This window comes from Bufo gargarizans, chromosome 2 (genome assembly GCF_014858855.1).
Source record: "Bufo gargarizans isolate SCDJY-AF-19 chromosome 2, ASM1485885v1, whole genome shotgun sequence".
Classification (NCBI taxonomy): domain Eukaryota; kingdom Metazoa; phylum Chordata; class Amphibia; order Anura; family Bufonidae; genus Bufo; species Bufo gargarizans.
This window is the reverse complement of record NC_058081.1, coordinates 203,563,338-203,578,183: the sequence shown is the minus strand read 5'-3', so window position 1 is coordinate 203,578,183 and position 14,846 is coordinate 203,563,338. Positions and strand designations below refer to the sequence as shown.

The 14,846-nt window shown below is 45.2% G+C and overlaps 1 protein-coding gene across 1 annotated transcript in view; it reads left to right on the top strand.

The window, feature by feature from the left end:
- Window positions 1-14,541, top strand: part of MIOX (myo-inositol oxygenase) — a 49,419-nt gene extending 34,878 nt beyond the window's left edge. Inside the window, exons 7-10 of the mRNA XM_044279915.1 lie at window positions 5,771-5,838; window positions 6,983-7,032; window positions 11,109-11,221; window positions 14,297-14,541. Coding sequence (XP_044135850.1) covers window positions 5,771-5,838; window positions 6,983-7,032; window positions 11,109-11,221; window positions 14,297-14,405 — 340 coding nt within the window. The 3' untranslated portion in view covers window positions 14,406-14,541. The remainder of the gene's footprint in view (window positions 1-5,770; window positions 5,839-6,982; window positions 7,033-11,108; window positions 11,222-14,296) is intronic.
- Window positions 14,542-14,846: the final 305 nt, after the last annotated feature.

The window sequence follows — 14,846 nt, the reverse complement described above, 5'->3', positions numbered from 1 at the left end:
CGTGTATTCAGCACGGCAGGGGGCGTCATTACAGACAAACGCAGCCGCCTGTCTACAGCCAATGTGGACAAGCTGACGTTCATAAAAATGAACCAGGCATGGATCCCACAGGACCTGTCCGTCCCTTGTCCAGATTAGACATTAACTACCTCCCCATAACCATATATTATTGGACTCCAGGGCACTTCCTCATTCAATCCTATTTTTATTTTCATTTTACCATTATATTGCGATGCTACCCAAAGTTGAATGAACCTCTCCTCTGCCTGTGTGCTAGGCCTAAATATATGCCAATGGACTGTTGCAGTGGTGGCTGACATGAAGCCTGATTCTCTGCTATGACATGCAGACTAATTCTCTGCTGACATGAAGCCAGATTGTCTGTTACGGGACCTCTCTCCTCTGCCTGGGTGCTGGGCCTAAATTTATGACCATGGACTGTTGCAGTGGTGGCTGACGTGAAGCCTGATTCTCTGCTATGACATGCAGACTGATTCTCTGCTGACATGAAGCCAGATCGTCTGTTACGGGACCTCTCTGCTCTGCCTGTGTGCTAGGCCTAAATATATGCCAATGGACTGTTGCAGTGGTGGGTGACGTGAAGCCTCATTCTCTGCTATGACATGCAGACTGATTCTCTGCTGACATGAAGCCAGATTGTCTGTTACGGGACCTCTCTGCTCTGCCTGTGTGCTAGGCCTAAATATATGCCAATGGACTGTTGCAGTGGTGGGTGACGTGAAGCCTCATTCTCTGCTATGACATGCAGACTGATTCTCTGCTGTCATGAAGCCAGATTGTCTGTTACGGGACCTCTCTGCTCTGCCTGTGTGCTAGGCCTAAATATATGCCAATGGACTGTTGCAGTGGTGGGTGACGTGAAGCCTCATTCTCTGCTATGACATGCAGACTGATTCTCTGCTGACATGAAGCCAGATTGTCTGTTACGGGACCTCTCTGCTCTGCCTGTGTGCTAGGCCTAAATATATGCCAATGGACTGTTGCAGTGGTGGGTGACGTGAAGCCTCATTCTCTGCTATGACATGCAGACTGATTCTCTGCTGTCATGAAGCCAGATTGTCTGTTACGGGACCTCTCTGCTCTGCCTGTGTGCTAGGCCTAAATATATGCCAATGGACTGTTGCAGTGGTGGGTGACGTGAAGCCTCATTCTCTGCTATGACATGCAGACTGATTCTCTGCTGACATGAAGCCAGATTGTCTGTTACGGGACCTCTCTGCTCTGCCTGTGTGCTAGGCCTAAATATATGCCAATGGACTGTTGCAGTGGTGGGTGACGTGAAGCCTCATTCTCTGCTATGACATGCAGACTGATTCTCTGCTGACATGAAGCCAGATCCTCTGTTACGGGAGCTCTCTCCTCTGCCTGGGTGCTGGGCCTAAATTTATGACAATTGACTGTTGCAGTGGTGGGTGACGTGAAGCCTGATTCTCTGCTATGATATGAAGACTGATTCTCTGCTGACATGAAGCCAGATTGTCTGTTACGGGACCTTTCTCCTCTGCCTGGGTTCTGGGCCTAAATTTATGAAAATTGACTCTTACAGTGGTGGGTGACGTGAAGCCTGATTCTAGGCTATGATATGAAGACTGATTCTCTGCTGACATGAAGCCAGATTGTCTGTTACGGGACCTTTCTCCTCTGCCTGGGTTCTGGGCCTAAATTTATGAAAATTGACTCTTACAGTGGTGGGTGACGTGAAGCCTGATTCTCTGCTATGATATGAAGACTGATTCTCTGCTGACATGAAGCCAGATTCTCTGTTACGGGACCTCTCTCCTCTGCCTGGGTGCTGGGCCTAAATTTATGACAATGGACTGTTGCAGTGGTGGCTGACGTGAAGCCTGATTCTCTGCTATGACATGCAGACTGATTCTCTGCTGTCATGAAGCCAGATTGTCTGTTACGGGACCTCTCTCCTCTGCCTGGGTGCTGGGCCTAAATATATGCCAATGGACTGTTGCAGTGGTGGCTGACGTGAAGCCTCATTCTCTGCTATGACATGCAGACTAATTCTCTGCTGTCATGAAGCCAGATTGTCTGTTACGGGACCTCTCTGCTCTGCCTGTGTGCTAGGCCTAAATATATGCCAATGGACTGTTGCAGTGGTGGGTGACGTGAAGCCTCATTCTCTGCTATGACATGCAGACTGATTCTCTGCTGACATGAAGCCAGATTGTCTGTTACGGGACCTCTCTGCTCTGCCTGTGTGCTAGGCCTAAATATATGCCAATGGACTGTTGCAGTGGTGGGTGACGTGAAGCCTCATTCTCTGCTATGACATGCAGACTGATTCTCTGCTGACATGAAGCCAGATTCTCTGTTACGGGACCTCTCTCCTCTGCCTGTGTGTGTGCTGGGCCTAAATATATGCCAATGGACTGTTGCAGTGGTGGCTGACGTGAAGCCTCATTCTCTGCTATGACATGCAGACTAATTCTCTGCTGACATGAAGACAGATTCTCTGTTACGGGACCTCCCTCCTCTGCCTGGGTGCTGGGCCTAAATATATGCCAATGGACTGTTGCAGTGGTGGCTGACGTGAAGCCTCATTCTCTGCTATGACATGCAGACTGATTCTCTGCTGACATGAAGCCAGATTCTCTGTTACGGGACCTCTCTCCTCTGCCTGTGTGTGTGCTGGGCCTAAATATATGCCAATGGACTGTTGCAGTGGTGGCTGACGTGAAGCCTCATTCTCTGCTATGACATGCAGACTGATTCTCTGCTGACATGAAGCCAGATTCTCTGTTACGGGACCTCTCTCCTCTGCCTGTGTGTGTGCTGGGCCTAAATATATGCCAATGGACTGTTGCAGTGGTGGCTGACGTGAAGCCTCATTCTCTGCTATGACATGCAGACTAATTCTCTGCTGTCATGAAGCCAGATTGTCTGTTACGGGACCTCTCTGCTCTGCCTGTGTGCTAGGCCTAAATATATGCCAATGGACTGTTGCAGTGGTGGGTGACGTGAAGCCTCATTCTCTGCTATGACATGCAGACTGATTCTCTGCTGACATGAAGCCAGATTGTCTGTTACGGGACCTCTCTGCTCTGCCTGTGTGCTAGGCCTAAATATATGCCAATGGACTGTTGCAGTGGTGGGTGACGTGAAGCCTCATTCTCTGCTATGACATGCAGACTGATTCTCTGCTGACATGAAGCCAGATTCTCTGTTACGGGACCTCTCTCCTCTGCCTGTGTGTGTGCTGGGCCTAAATATATGCCAATGGACTGTTGCAGTGGTGGCTGACGTGAAGCCTCATTCTCTGCTATGACATGCAGACTAATTCTCTGCTGACATGAAGACAGATTCTCTGTTACGGGACCTCCCTCCTCTGCCTGGGTGCTGGGCCTAAATATATGCCAATGGACTGTTGCAGTGGTGGCTGACGTGAAGCCTCATTCTCTGCTATGACATGCAGACTGATTCTCTGCTGACATGAAGCCAGATTCTCTGTTACGGGACCTCTCTCCTCTGCCTGTGTGTGTGCTGGGCCTAAATATATGCCAATGGACTGTTGCAGTGGTGGCTGACGTGAAGCCTCATTCTCTGCTATGACATGCAGACTGATTCTCTGCTGACATGAAGCCAGATTCTCTGTTACGGGACCTCTCTCCTCTGCCTGTGTGTGTGCTGGGCCTAAATATATGCCAATGGACTGTTGCAGTGGTGGCTGACGTGAAGCCTCATTCTCTGCTATGACATGCAGACTAATTCTCTGCTGACATGAAGACAGATTCTCTGTTACGGGACCTCCCTCCTCTGCCTGGGTGCTGGGCCTAAATATATGCCAATGGACTGTTGCAGTGGTGGCTGACGTGAAGCCTCATTCTCTGCTATGACATGCAGACTAATTCTCTGCTGACATGAAGACAGATTCTCTGTTACGGGACCTCTCTCCTCTGCCTGGGTGCCGGGGCCTAAATATCTGAGAATGGACTGTTCCAGTGGTGGGTGACGGGAAGCCAGATTCTCTGCTATGGAACCTCTCTCCAATTGATTTTGGTTAATTTTTATTTATTTAATTTTTATTTTAATTCATTTCCCTATCCACATTTGTTTGCAGGGGATTTACCTACATGTTGCTGCCTTTTGCAGCCCTCTAGCTCTTTCCTGGGCTGTTTTACAGCCTTTTTAGTGCCGAAAAGTTCGGGTCCCCATTGACTTCAATGGGGTTCGGGTTCGGGACGAAGTTCGGATCGGGTTCGGATCCCGAACCCGAACATTTCCGGGATGTTCGGCCGAACCTCTCGAACCCGAACATCCAGGTGTTCGCTCAACTCTAGTCTGCACATGCGCGGACCGGAAGAACGAATCCGTTAATGAGTGAATTTTAATGCTGGATCTGACACTAATACATTTCTATGGAAATTAATGTCGGATCCAGCATTCCGGCAAGTGTTCAGGATTTTTGGCCGGAGAGAAAACTGAAGCATGCTGAGGTATTTTCTCGGGCCAAAAAACGTAAGAGGGACTGAACTGATGCATTCTGAACGGATTGTTCTCCATTCAGAATGCATTAGGATAAAACTGATCAGTTCTTTTCTGGTATTGAGCCCCTAGGACGGAACTCAATACCGGAAAAGAAAAATGCTAGTGTGAAAGTACCCTAAGGCTGAGTTCACACTTCAGTTATTTGATCAGTTATTATGAACCAAAACTAGGTGCGGGTCAAAAACACAGACCGAGTGCAGATCTTTTCATTATGACCTATCGCTGCTATGGGGCCCAAGGCAAGAGGGGGCCCAATCTTAGTTGAGGTTAGCTCGTCTTCTACTGCAGGTAAAAACATGGCTAGGACTCTACCCTCTAAGGGATCAACTTTTTGCAAATGAGGCAGTGGAAAAAAAAAGCTCAAGGGTCATTGAAAAGGGTTTAGGCGACAAACCTTCTGTCCTGTGTGGTGGGACTGGTTTGATCCTTTCTATGGGGCCCTTACTTCTCGATCTACGCCACTGATGAGATCAATTATATACATCATAAAATGTTTGATCGATTTAAAGGTGGGGCATCGCTAGGATATGCCCCCATTGTCTTATTAGGTGCGGGTCCATCCGCTGGGACCCACACCTATATCGGGAACTGAGCCCTGCAAGGTGGTGGCCGGAGGACTCCTGCCCTGCCGCCACAAAGCATCCTCCCCATAGAAGTGAATAGGAGCATGACCGGCCACCGCTCCCATTCACTTTTATGGGCCAGCTCTCGGCTATTTTCGGTGGCCCCATGGAAAATGAGTGGAGTGCACCCTCCAGCACTTTCAGGGCTCTGTTCTCAAAATAGGTGTGGGTCCCAGCGGTGGTATCAGACAATGGATGCATATCCTAGTAATATGCCCCCATCATCTGTGATGAGACAACTACTTTAAAGAATCATTCACACGGCCGTGTCCATATTTCAGTCCACAAACAACAGATACATAAAATACGGAAACCTACCATGTGCACTCTATACTTTTCTCACTCTCACCAATAGAAAGAACTATTCTTGTTCACAATATGAACCACAATAGGACATGTTCTATCATTTGAGGAATGGCCAAGTGGACCTGAAAAAATACGTATGTGTGCATGGCCCCATAGCGATCAATTGGTCAGTGTGCTATCAGAATTTTTTTTGGATAGCACATGGATGAAAAATAAAATCGTGTGCTTGAGGCCTGAAAGTATATATAAGATATTATATTCTTCTTTGTACAATATAGGTAATCAGAAAACAGTGCAACTTATCTGATATTTTCCCTGTTTAGCACAGAATATGGGATCTATGAGCCTAATTGTGGACTAGAAAATGTACTCATGTCCTGGGGTCATGATGGTAAAGTACCCCTACTTTCCTGCCACTTTTTCTGTTCTTAAATTGAATATTTGGCCATAAACCTAAGTTGTTGTTTTTTTACTGATTATTGTTCACTGTGGATTATACGGATTATGTACAGACTGATATGATTTTCTAGTCTATTGGATTTTCTAGTCTATTGGAAGTTAAAAAAACAAAAACATAAAAATATTATGGTAGCATAATTTATAATACAAAATGACCAAACATTAATTTTCGCCTAGTCCAGAGTCTAAATAATATCATAGAGCTTTCCAACTACAAGGCACTGGTCAAAAAATACACTGCTCCACACAGGGCCAAGACTTTGTCAAATGGAGATATGCATTATGCATATGCGGCACACACATTAGTGCTGTCCAGGCAGTTATTATGGGATATCATAAGACAATTCAGAGAGAGGCAGTATAATAGGAGAGGACTATAACCCCAAGCATGCCTAGGCCATTTTTATGGGATATCAGAGGACAATTGAGAGGCAGTATAATAGGAGAGGACTACAACTTCCACGGTTTCTCAGGCTCACCAGTTCTCCACTGCTGAACTTCGCCCCTGACTGCCCTGATCACATGATGGTGACATCATCACAGGTCCTTATCACTTCTCCTCTCCACTGCTGAACTCTGCCCCTGGCCCACACTGATCACATGACGGTGACATCATCACAGGTCCTTCAGCTCTTGCACTGTAACAGATTATAGTGCTCACCTGCCCCCCCCTTTCCAGTTTCCCCACATTTTTGCTAATTTATAAATCCCAGCCAGACAACTTTTTTAGGTCCCAGAAAGAGGACATGTGCGGGAAAAAGAGGACATATTGTCACCCTAACCGTTATTCTACTAAACACTATCTATGCGGGGTGTAATAGAAGTACTGACTGGCTTGGGGGCCTTCACTAGACCCCTGGTTGCCATGACAACTGTATGTCACCCCAGAGCTCCTGGGGTTGCTCCACACACCCCTATTAATATTATGATAATGTAATTGTGAGACAACCCCTTTAACTGATTCCATCATAATATATAAGCCATAAATGTTTTTCCTGCAGCATCACCATGCAGAGTGTTATTCGTATTTGCACACTTTTCAGTTCTGATTCCATATTTTCATTTTTTGTCTGCAGAATATCTGTACCAAGTGCTTAAGTTTAACCAGTGCACAATACCAGATGAGGTAAGTGTTGTTCAGACAAGTATCAACTCCAGTATAGCCTTTTAAAGCTAGAAACTCATGCAGCGGACCGGACCACAGGGGCAACACGTGAGGCTACGGTGGGCTGATGGGGGTGGTAGTTCATTTACTCACGGTTAGCAGAGCCTCCCTGGGCTAGCGTGCAGGGATGGGGAAGACAGCACTAAATCCTTCGGGGAACTCTCTATTGCAGGGAACACCAGCCAGATGGAAGTTGAGGTGCCCTTGATGGTATAAGTGTTTAAGGTGCTTTGGTGGCTGGGCCCTGTGTTTGTGACGCACTCTGCAGGATGGAAAAGCATAGTGTACTATGTTTTTGTATCATTTTTTTTCCCCCTCAACAAATATGTGAAATGTGAGATAAAAAAAGTGACGTGAACATAGCCTTAGGCCAGGCACACAAGCGAGTTGAATGTGATAAACTTGCAGCGTGTATCAGTGAGAGGTCCCATTCTGACAGGATCGCACAACATTAGGGCTCATTCAAACAAGCGTATGTGTTTTGAGGTCCGCAAATTGCGGATTTGCAAAACTCGGATACCAGCTGTGTTTGTTACGCATTTTGAAGAATGCACACAGCCAGCTCTATGATAAAAATGCCTATTCTTGTCCTGGTTTTTAGCAGGGCCGCAGAACGGAAGTATGGATGTGGATGGCACGCGGTGTGCTGTCCACATCTTTTGCGGCCCCATTGAAATGAATAGGTCTGCACCCATTCCACAGATGCAGACACATAAATACAGTCATGTGAATAAACCCTTATACTGATTTATAATGTTGTGTAACGCTGAGAGTCCTGAAATCTATTGTATTACACTAACATAATGCTGTCACTGTAATATAATACACTGACGCACGCTGCAAGTTTTTCCGCATTCAACTCGTTCGTGTGTGCCTGGCCTTAAAAGGAATTATATGGCATCAAAAAGAAATTGCTGCTTCGCTCCACTGAACTAAATGGGGCTGAGCTGCAATATCACATATGACCTGTGAATAGGTGTGGCACTTATTTTATTTTTTTGAAAAATGTTTCTAAACACCCACATAGAATTCTTATAATTGCAATGAATGAATAATATAAGCTTAAATGTCTACTTATTATAGCTCAGCCAGTGGCATAGCATGGGTTGCCAGGACCCGGGGCAAGCCATGTATTGCGCGTCCACCATCCAACCTGTGGACATGCCGCTTTTTACAGATAATGTAGTAGATGTCATCTGCAGTCCTATGTAACACCACAGATAACAGGGTGATAACGTAGTAGTAGATGGGTATGAGGCCCCAGAATTCAGAACACGCAGAGAGTCTAGGGCCAGGAGGCAGCAGGGTGGGCCATATTCTCAATCCATCCCCCAACCCTACCGTGAAACAGATATTTGGATTGACATTACATACATCGCTACAAAATATACAGTAGAATACTTCACCACATGCCTCATCCAGTGACATCTCCTATGATGTAGACCAGGCATGCTCAACCTGCGGCCCTCCAGCTGTTAAAAAAAAAAAACTACAATTCCCATCATTCCCTGACAGCCTACAGCTATCATCCTACAGAAGAGCATCGTGGGAGTTGTAGTTTTGCAACAGCTGGAGGGCCGCAGGTTGAGCATGTCTGATGTAGACTTTCCTAAACGTCTTCATTTGGAGATAAGACCGCCATGATACCTTCTTTCAGCTGCGTCTCTACAGAGTTTCACAGAAAACATTTTTAGATTCCTAACTTTACTATCATCCTCCCCTCCTGGTGCCTCAACACTGTCATCCTGCTGCCCCCCAATACTGTGGTAGAGCCAGACAGATAGGAGGACCAGAGTTGAGGCACACTAATATATACTAATGATACAGAGGGAGAGGGCCCATTATATATACTTACATAGAATGTGTCGGCAGGTAAGAACCATTTGGCCCATCTAGTCTGCCCAATATACTGAATACTATGGATAGCCCCTGGCCCTATCTTATATGAAGGATGGCCTTATGCCTATCCCATGCATGCTTAAACTCCTCCACTGTATTTGCAGCTACCACTTCTGCAGGAAGGCTATTCCATGCATCCACTACTCTCTCAGAGGGGCCATTATATATTATAATTATACAGAGGGGGCCATTATATATTATAACAACAAATAGGGGCCATTATATATTATAATACAGAGGGGCCATTATATATTATAATAATACATACGGGCCATTATATATACTAATAATAAAGAGGGGCCAATCTATATTATAAATTATACAAAGGGGCTAATATATATTATAACAATACACATGGGAGAGGACTCCCCTGCATAACGGAAACGGGACAAATCCATAATGCAGGCCATAGACTTCTATTATGCCGGAGGCATTCCGTTATACATTCCATCATAGAATTGCGTTATGGTCCGTGGTAACGGACTCCATAACGCAATTCTGCTTTCACCATTAAACGAAGCACAAACGAATTTCAAAATATGAAATTCGCTCATCTCTACCAATGTATAGAGGGGGCACAGAAGAGACAAAACTCACCGTCTGGAGGGGGTACTAAGGAGACAAAACCCACAGTGGAGGGCACACATACAAGGCAAAACCACCTTATGGAGTTAAAATACCTTGTAAGGGAATGTACTGTATGGTGAGCAATGTAACTGTGGGTGACTTTATAAAAGCTTCTAGCAGCTCTCACACCCCTCATATAGGCCACTGCAAACTACATAAAAATACAGCCCCCAGACCCCTCACCAGAAATCACTGACCACAGCATAAGTGCCTGCACTCTCCCTGCTCTGCTTCTCCTTTTTCCTGCATCTGGCACAGTCTGTAAGGGGCGGGAGGAAGCGGTCACATGATCTCATGACGTCATGCCCTCAAGGAAGCAAATAAATTCTAGGCTTTATCTAGCTTCAGGCCTGGCCTGAAGCCTATAAAGCAGAATGGAGGGGACGGAAGCCCTCCTTGAAATGCCTGCTGCCTGGCACTCCCGAGTCTCTCCCCCCCCCGCCACGCCACTGAGATCAGCAACTTAAAAAAAAAAAAAAAATTTTTTTACATACTGTTACATACAGTACATGATATGGTCCATCCTAGTGTTCTTTTGAATTCCTCTTAGAATGTCCACCTAATGTGTCCAGCACTGGTGGTCACACGTTCTGAATAGTTTAGTCCTTTCACCTGCATCTTTTTGTACACAGGCAATGGAGCGATTCCAGTTATTCTGTAGACCAGCCAATAAAAATCATTGCACTTAGAGCAGCATCTTCTCACCAGCACTAACCATATAAGGTGGATGTTCTAAACTCCATGGGGCCCTACAAGAAAAATGTAACAGCAATAGACCCAAGTGAACGGTTTAAAGAAATATTTCAATAAAAAAAAAAAAAAATAATATGTGTGCTTTGTGTGATCTAACAGGGAAATGTACAGTAATATTAAATTATGGGAACTGAAATGCTGCCCTACTGAATCCTGCCCCTGTGAATACAATTAGCTCTGTGTTAACTATGTTATTTTTACTAGAATTTTTTGAATACATTGAGAAATTGATATTAATGGTCTGCTTGTTTAACCCCCTTTATTACCTGAGATTTTTGCGTTTTTTTTCTTAAAAAAAAAAAAGTTTTGGTGGTCAGAATATGGTGATTCATATAGTTCAAATTGTACTTACCCAGAGAATGAGGGGCACAGGTCAGTTTTTCCGCATAAAAACACCATAGGAACAAAACCCATAAAACTGTTGCATGGCATAATTTTATTTTTTTTCTAATTTCAACCTAGATTTTTTTTTTTCTACTTTCCACCACATTGTATGCCATGTTAAATGGTGGCATTAAAAAGGTACAACTTGTCCCGCAGAAAACAAGCCATCATACGGCTATGTGAACGGAAATTTTTTAAAAAAGTTATTCCTCTGGGAAGACTGGGAAAAAGATGAAAACGCAATAGTGAAAAAACTTCCAGTATCCAAGGGGTTAAATACTTATTTTGTGCTAATAAATGGAGGCCGACTTAACTTGAAAATTGTTAGCTCTGAAAGTGATAATTTACCGATACCATACCTTTTATTTTTTTAGGGCATGTACATGATCAGATTCCATTCCTTTTACCCATGGCATACAGGAGGTGATTACAGACACCTTAGCAATGAGAAAGACCTTGAGATGCTACCTTGGGTGCGAGAATTCAAGTAAGCATTAGTTTTTAAGATGATTTGCAATGAATGATCTTAAATTGCTAAGGGTACTTTCACACTTGCGTTTAAGTTTTCCGGTATTGAGTTCTGCCACGGGGGCTCCATATCGGGGGGGGGGGGGGGGGGGGGAAACACTTCAGTTTTATCCTAATGCATTCTGAATGGAAAGCATTGCGTTCAGGATGTCTTCAGTTCAGTCACTCTTACGGTATTTGGCTGTAGAAAATACCGCAGCATGCTACCGTATTTTCTACGGCCAAAATTCCGGAACACTTAATTTCCATTGAAATGCATTAATGCCGGATCCGGCACCAAGTTTTGCCGGAAACACTGATCCGGTTACCCGGTCTGCGCATGCGCAGACCTTTAAAAATGTTTAGAAAATGTATACCGGATCAATTTTTCTGGATGACACCAGAGAGATGGATCCCGTATTGCAATGCATTTGTGAGACGGATCCACATTCGGATCCGTCTACAAATGCTATCCGTTTGCGCACGGATTTCCGGATCCGGCAGGCAGTTCCGGCAACAAGTGTGAAAGTACCCTAGGTATATAGTAATCTGAAGATTTGACATATCTTAATACAAAATATATTACAACTGAAGGAAAATTCAGGGGTACACTTGAAGAGGGGGCTTCCTGGAAAAACATTGATTATGGCTGAGTTCACATCACTGTTCAGCCTTTCCATTTTCCTGCTCCGTCATTGGAGCAGGAGAATGGAAAGGATAGATTCGGCACATAACTGAGCCGAACGGAGCCTACAGACCCCATAAACTATCATTGGGTCCGTTACGCTGGGTTCAGACCTGAACGTACGCTCTGTATGCGCGATTGTACGGGCGTTTGCAATCGCACATACAGAGACAAGCGAACGCCCATTGTCACGCATTTCCGCTAAAGTCTATGTACAGGAACGCGCGACAAGACGCCCCAAAGAAGCTCCTGTACTTCTCGGGGCGTCGGGCGTTTTACAGCGCGATCGTACGCGCTGTAAAACGCTCAGGTGAGAACCATTCCCATAGGGAATCATTGGTTCTTGCCTGTTAAGCGTTTTACAGCACATAGGAACGCGCTGTAAAATGCTCAGGTCTGAACCCAGCCTTAGGTTTACACTCAGATGATGATTTTGGAGCGGAGATGAAAGTAGTACATGCAGGACTTTTGTCTCCGCTCCAAAATCATCTGAGCGTAAACCTAAGTCCTGCATGTACTACTTTCATCTCCGCTCCAAAATCATCTTCTGAGCATAAATTATAGTCTATGGGGTCCGTAGGCCCCGTTCAGCTCCGTTATGTGCCGAATCCGTCCTCTGTTCTCCTGCTCCTATAATTGAGGCTGAACGCTGATGTGAACTCAGGCTAAAATGTAAAAATTCTTATTACTGGAAGCTCAATGATTTATAATTATTAAAAGGGAACCTGTCATCTGGTTTAGGGCCATCAAATCAACCACATGTAATGGCCCTTCACAGAAGTAATTTCCTCTCTATGCCCCCTCAGTGTAAGGCCAAGTTCACACGGGCAAGATTTCCACATGGGTGCAATGCGGGAGGTGAATGCATTGCACCCGCACTGAATCTGGACCCAGTCATTTCTATGGGGCTGTTCACATGAGCTGTGATTTTCATGCATCACTTATGCGTTGCATGAAAATCGCAGCATGCTCTATATTGTGCGTTTACCACGCAACGCAGGCCCCATAGAAGTGAATGGGGCTGAGTGAAAATTGCAAGCATCAGCAAGAAAGTGCGAATGCGGTGGGATTTTCATGCGTGGTTGCTAGGTGACAGTCTATTCACTGTATTATTTTCCCTTATAACATGGTTATAAGGGAAAATAATAGCATAGTAGGTGGTCAATTGAGAGTTAAAAAATTAAATAATTAAGGCTACTTTCACACTAGCGTTCAGGGCTCCGCTTGCGAGTTCCATTTGAAGGCTCTCACAAACGGCCCCGAACGGATCCGTCCAGCCCTAATGCATTCTGAGTGGATGCGGATCCGCTCAGAATGCACCAGTCTGGCACCGTTTGGCCTCCGCTCAGCAGGCGGACACCCTGAACGCTGCTTGCAGCGTTCGGGTGTCCGCGCGGAGGCAAACGGATCCGTCCAGACTTACAATGCAAGTCAATGGGGACGGATCCGTTTGAAGTTGACACAATATGGCTCAATTTCAAACGGATCCGTCCCCCTTTGACTTTCAATGTAAAGTTTGGACGGATCCGTCTGACTAACTTTCACACTTAGAATTTTTTCTGAAATATAATGCAGACGGATCCGTTCTGAACAGATCCCATCGTCTGCATTATATGAGCGGATCCGTCTGTGCAGACACCAGACGGATCCGCTCCAAACACAAGTGTGAAAGTAGCCCAACTCGCCTTCTCCTCTTGATCGCGTAGCTGCCGGTCTCTTCTTACTTCTGTAATGTGGAGCTGCCGGCTAAAGGACCTGTGGTGACGTCAGATCACATGGTCCATCACCGTGGTGATGGACCATGTGATTGGAGCAAGCGATCTGACCCCCCCCCCCCCCCCAAAAAAAAAAAAAACACAACACACACACACAGTAGATACTCACCATGTCCCGTTCCTGATGATCAGCTTACCTGCAGCACCGTGTGGGAAAGGTGCACAACCAGAGTTCCGCGCCTGCACGCTCCTTCTAAACAGTTCGGCAGCGCGATCTGTGTCGGCAGGGCTGAATGGTGAAGCAGGGAGCAGACGGCTCCATTCAGTGCCCAGGCTTGGAGGAGAAAAGGCGCGCAGGGAGATGAGCGGTCAGTAAATGAAAGGACCGCCAACTCCCCGTCACTCTAGCAATGAGCACTTCCATCTGAATTGATAGAAGCACTCTTTGCATCCAGCACCACTCTGACAGCTGGCACTCAGGGCACCCACTCCCCCCTTTGGCATGCCACTAATATGGTCCTTAAGTTGCAGATGGACCCCAACAATCAAAAGTTTATGTTGTATGCCAGCAATATGCCATAACATTGCATTATGGAAATACCTTTTTATTCAATTAATCATTTCAAATTCAAATTTCCTTTATGTTTTTCCATAGCAAGTTTGATCTCTACACGAAAACTGAAGATTTGCCTGATGTGGAGAACCTGCGGCCATATTACCAGAGTCTGATAGACAAGTATTGCCCAAGGGTGTTATGCTGGTGATAATTTAAGGCTGAGACCACAAGCCCTCACTTGCTGCATACACATCCCATAATCCCATACTGTAAATGTATCTCTTTGCCAGCAGTTTTTCCACATATGAAAATGATATGAATAAAGTTAATTGTGTTTGACGCAATGATGGGATGTCTGCAAATAAGCATATTATCCAGCCGTATTAATGCATGCATACTTATGAAAAATCAGGTGGAAATGCTGCCCCCTAGAGGCTACAATTTGTAATGTCCATACACATTTCCAGATACTGTACATTGGTTTAATAGTTTACAAAATCCATAAATGAGAAAAAATTATTTCATTAGCCAGTAACTTCTGAAACAAACATTACTGTAGAAATAAAAAAAAATTAGGCAAAAAAATAAAATAAATGAAGCAACGTTGAACAGTTTTGATTAGAAGAAATCCTACCGTTTCAGGTACACA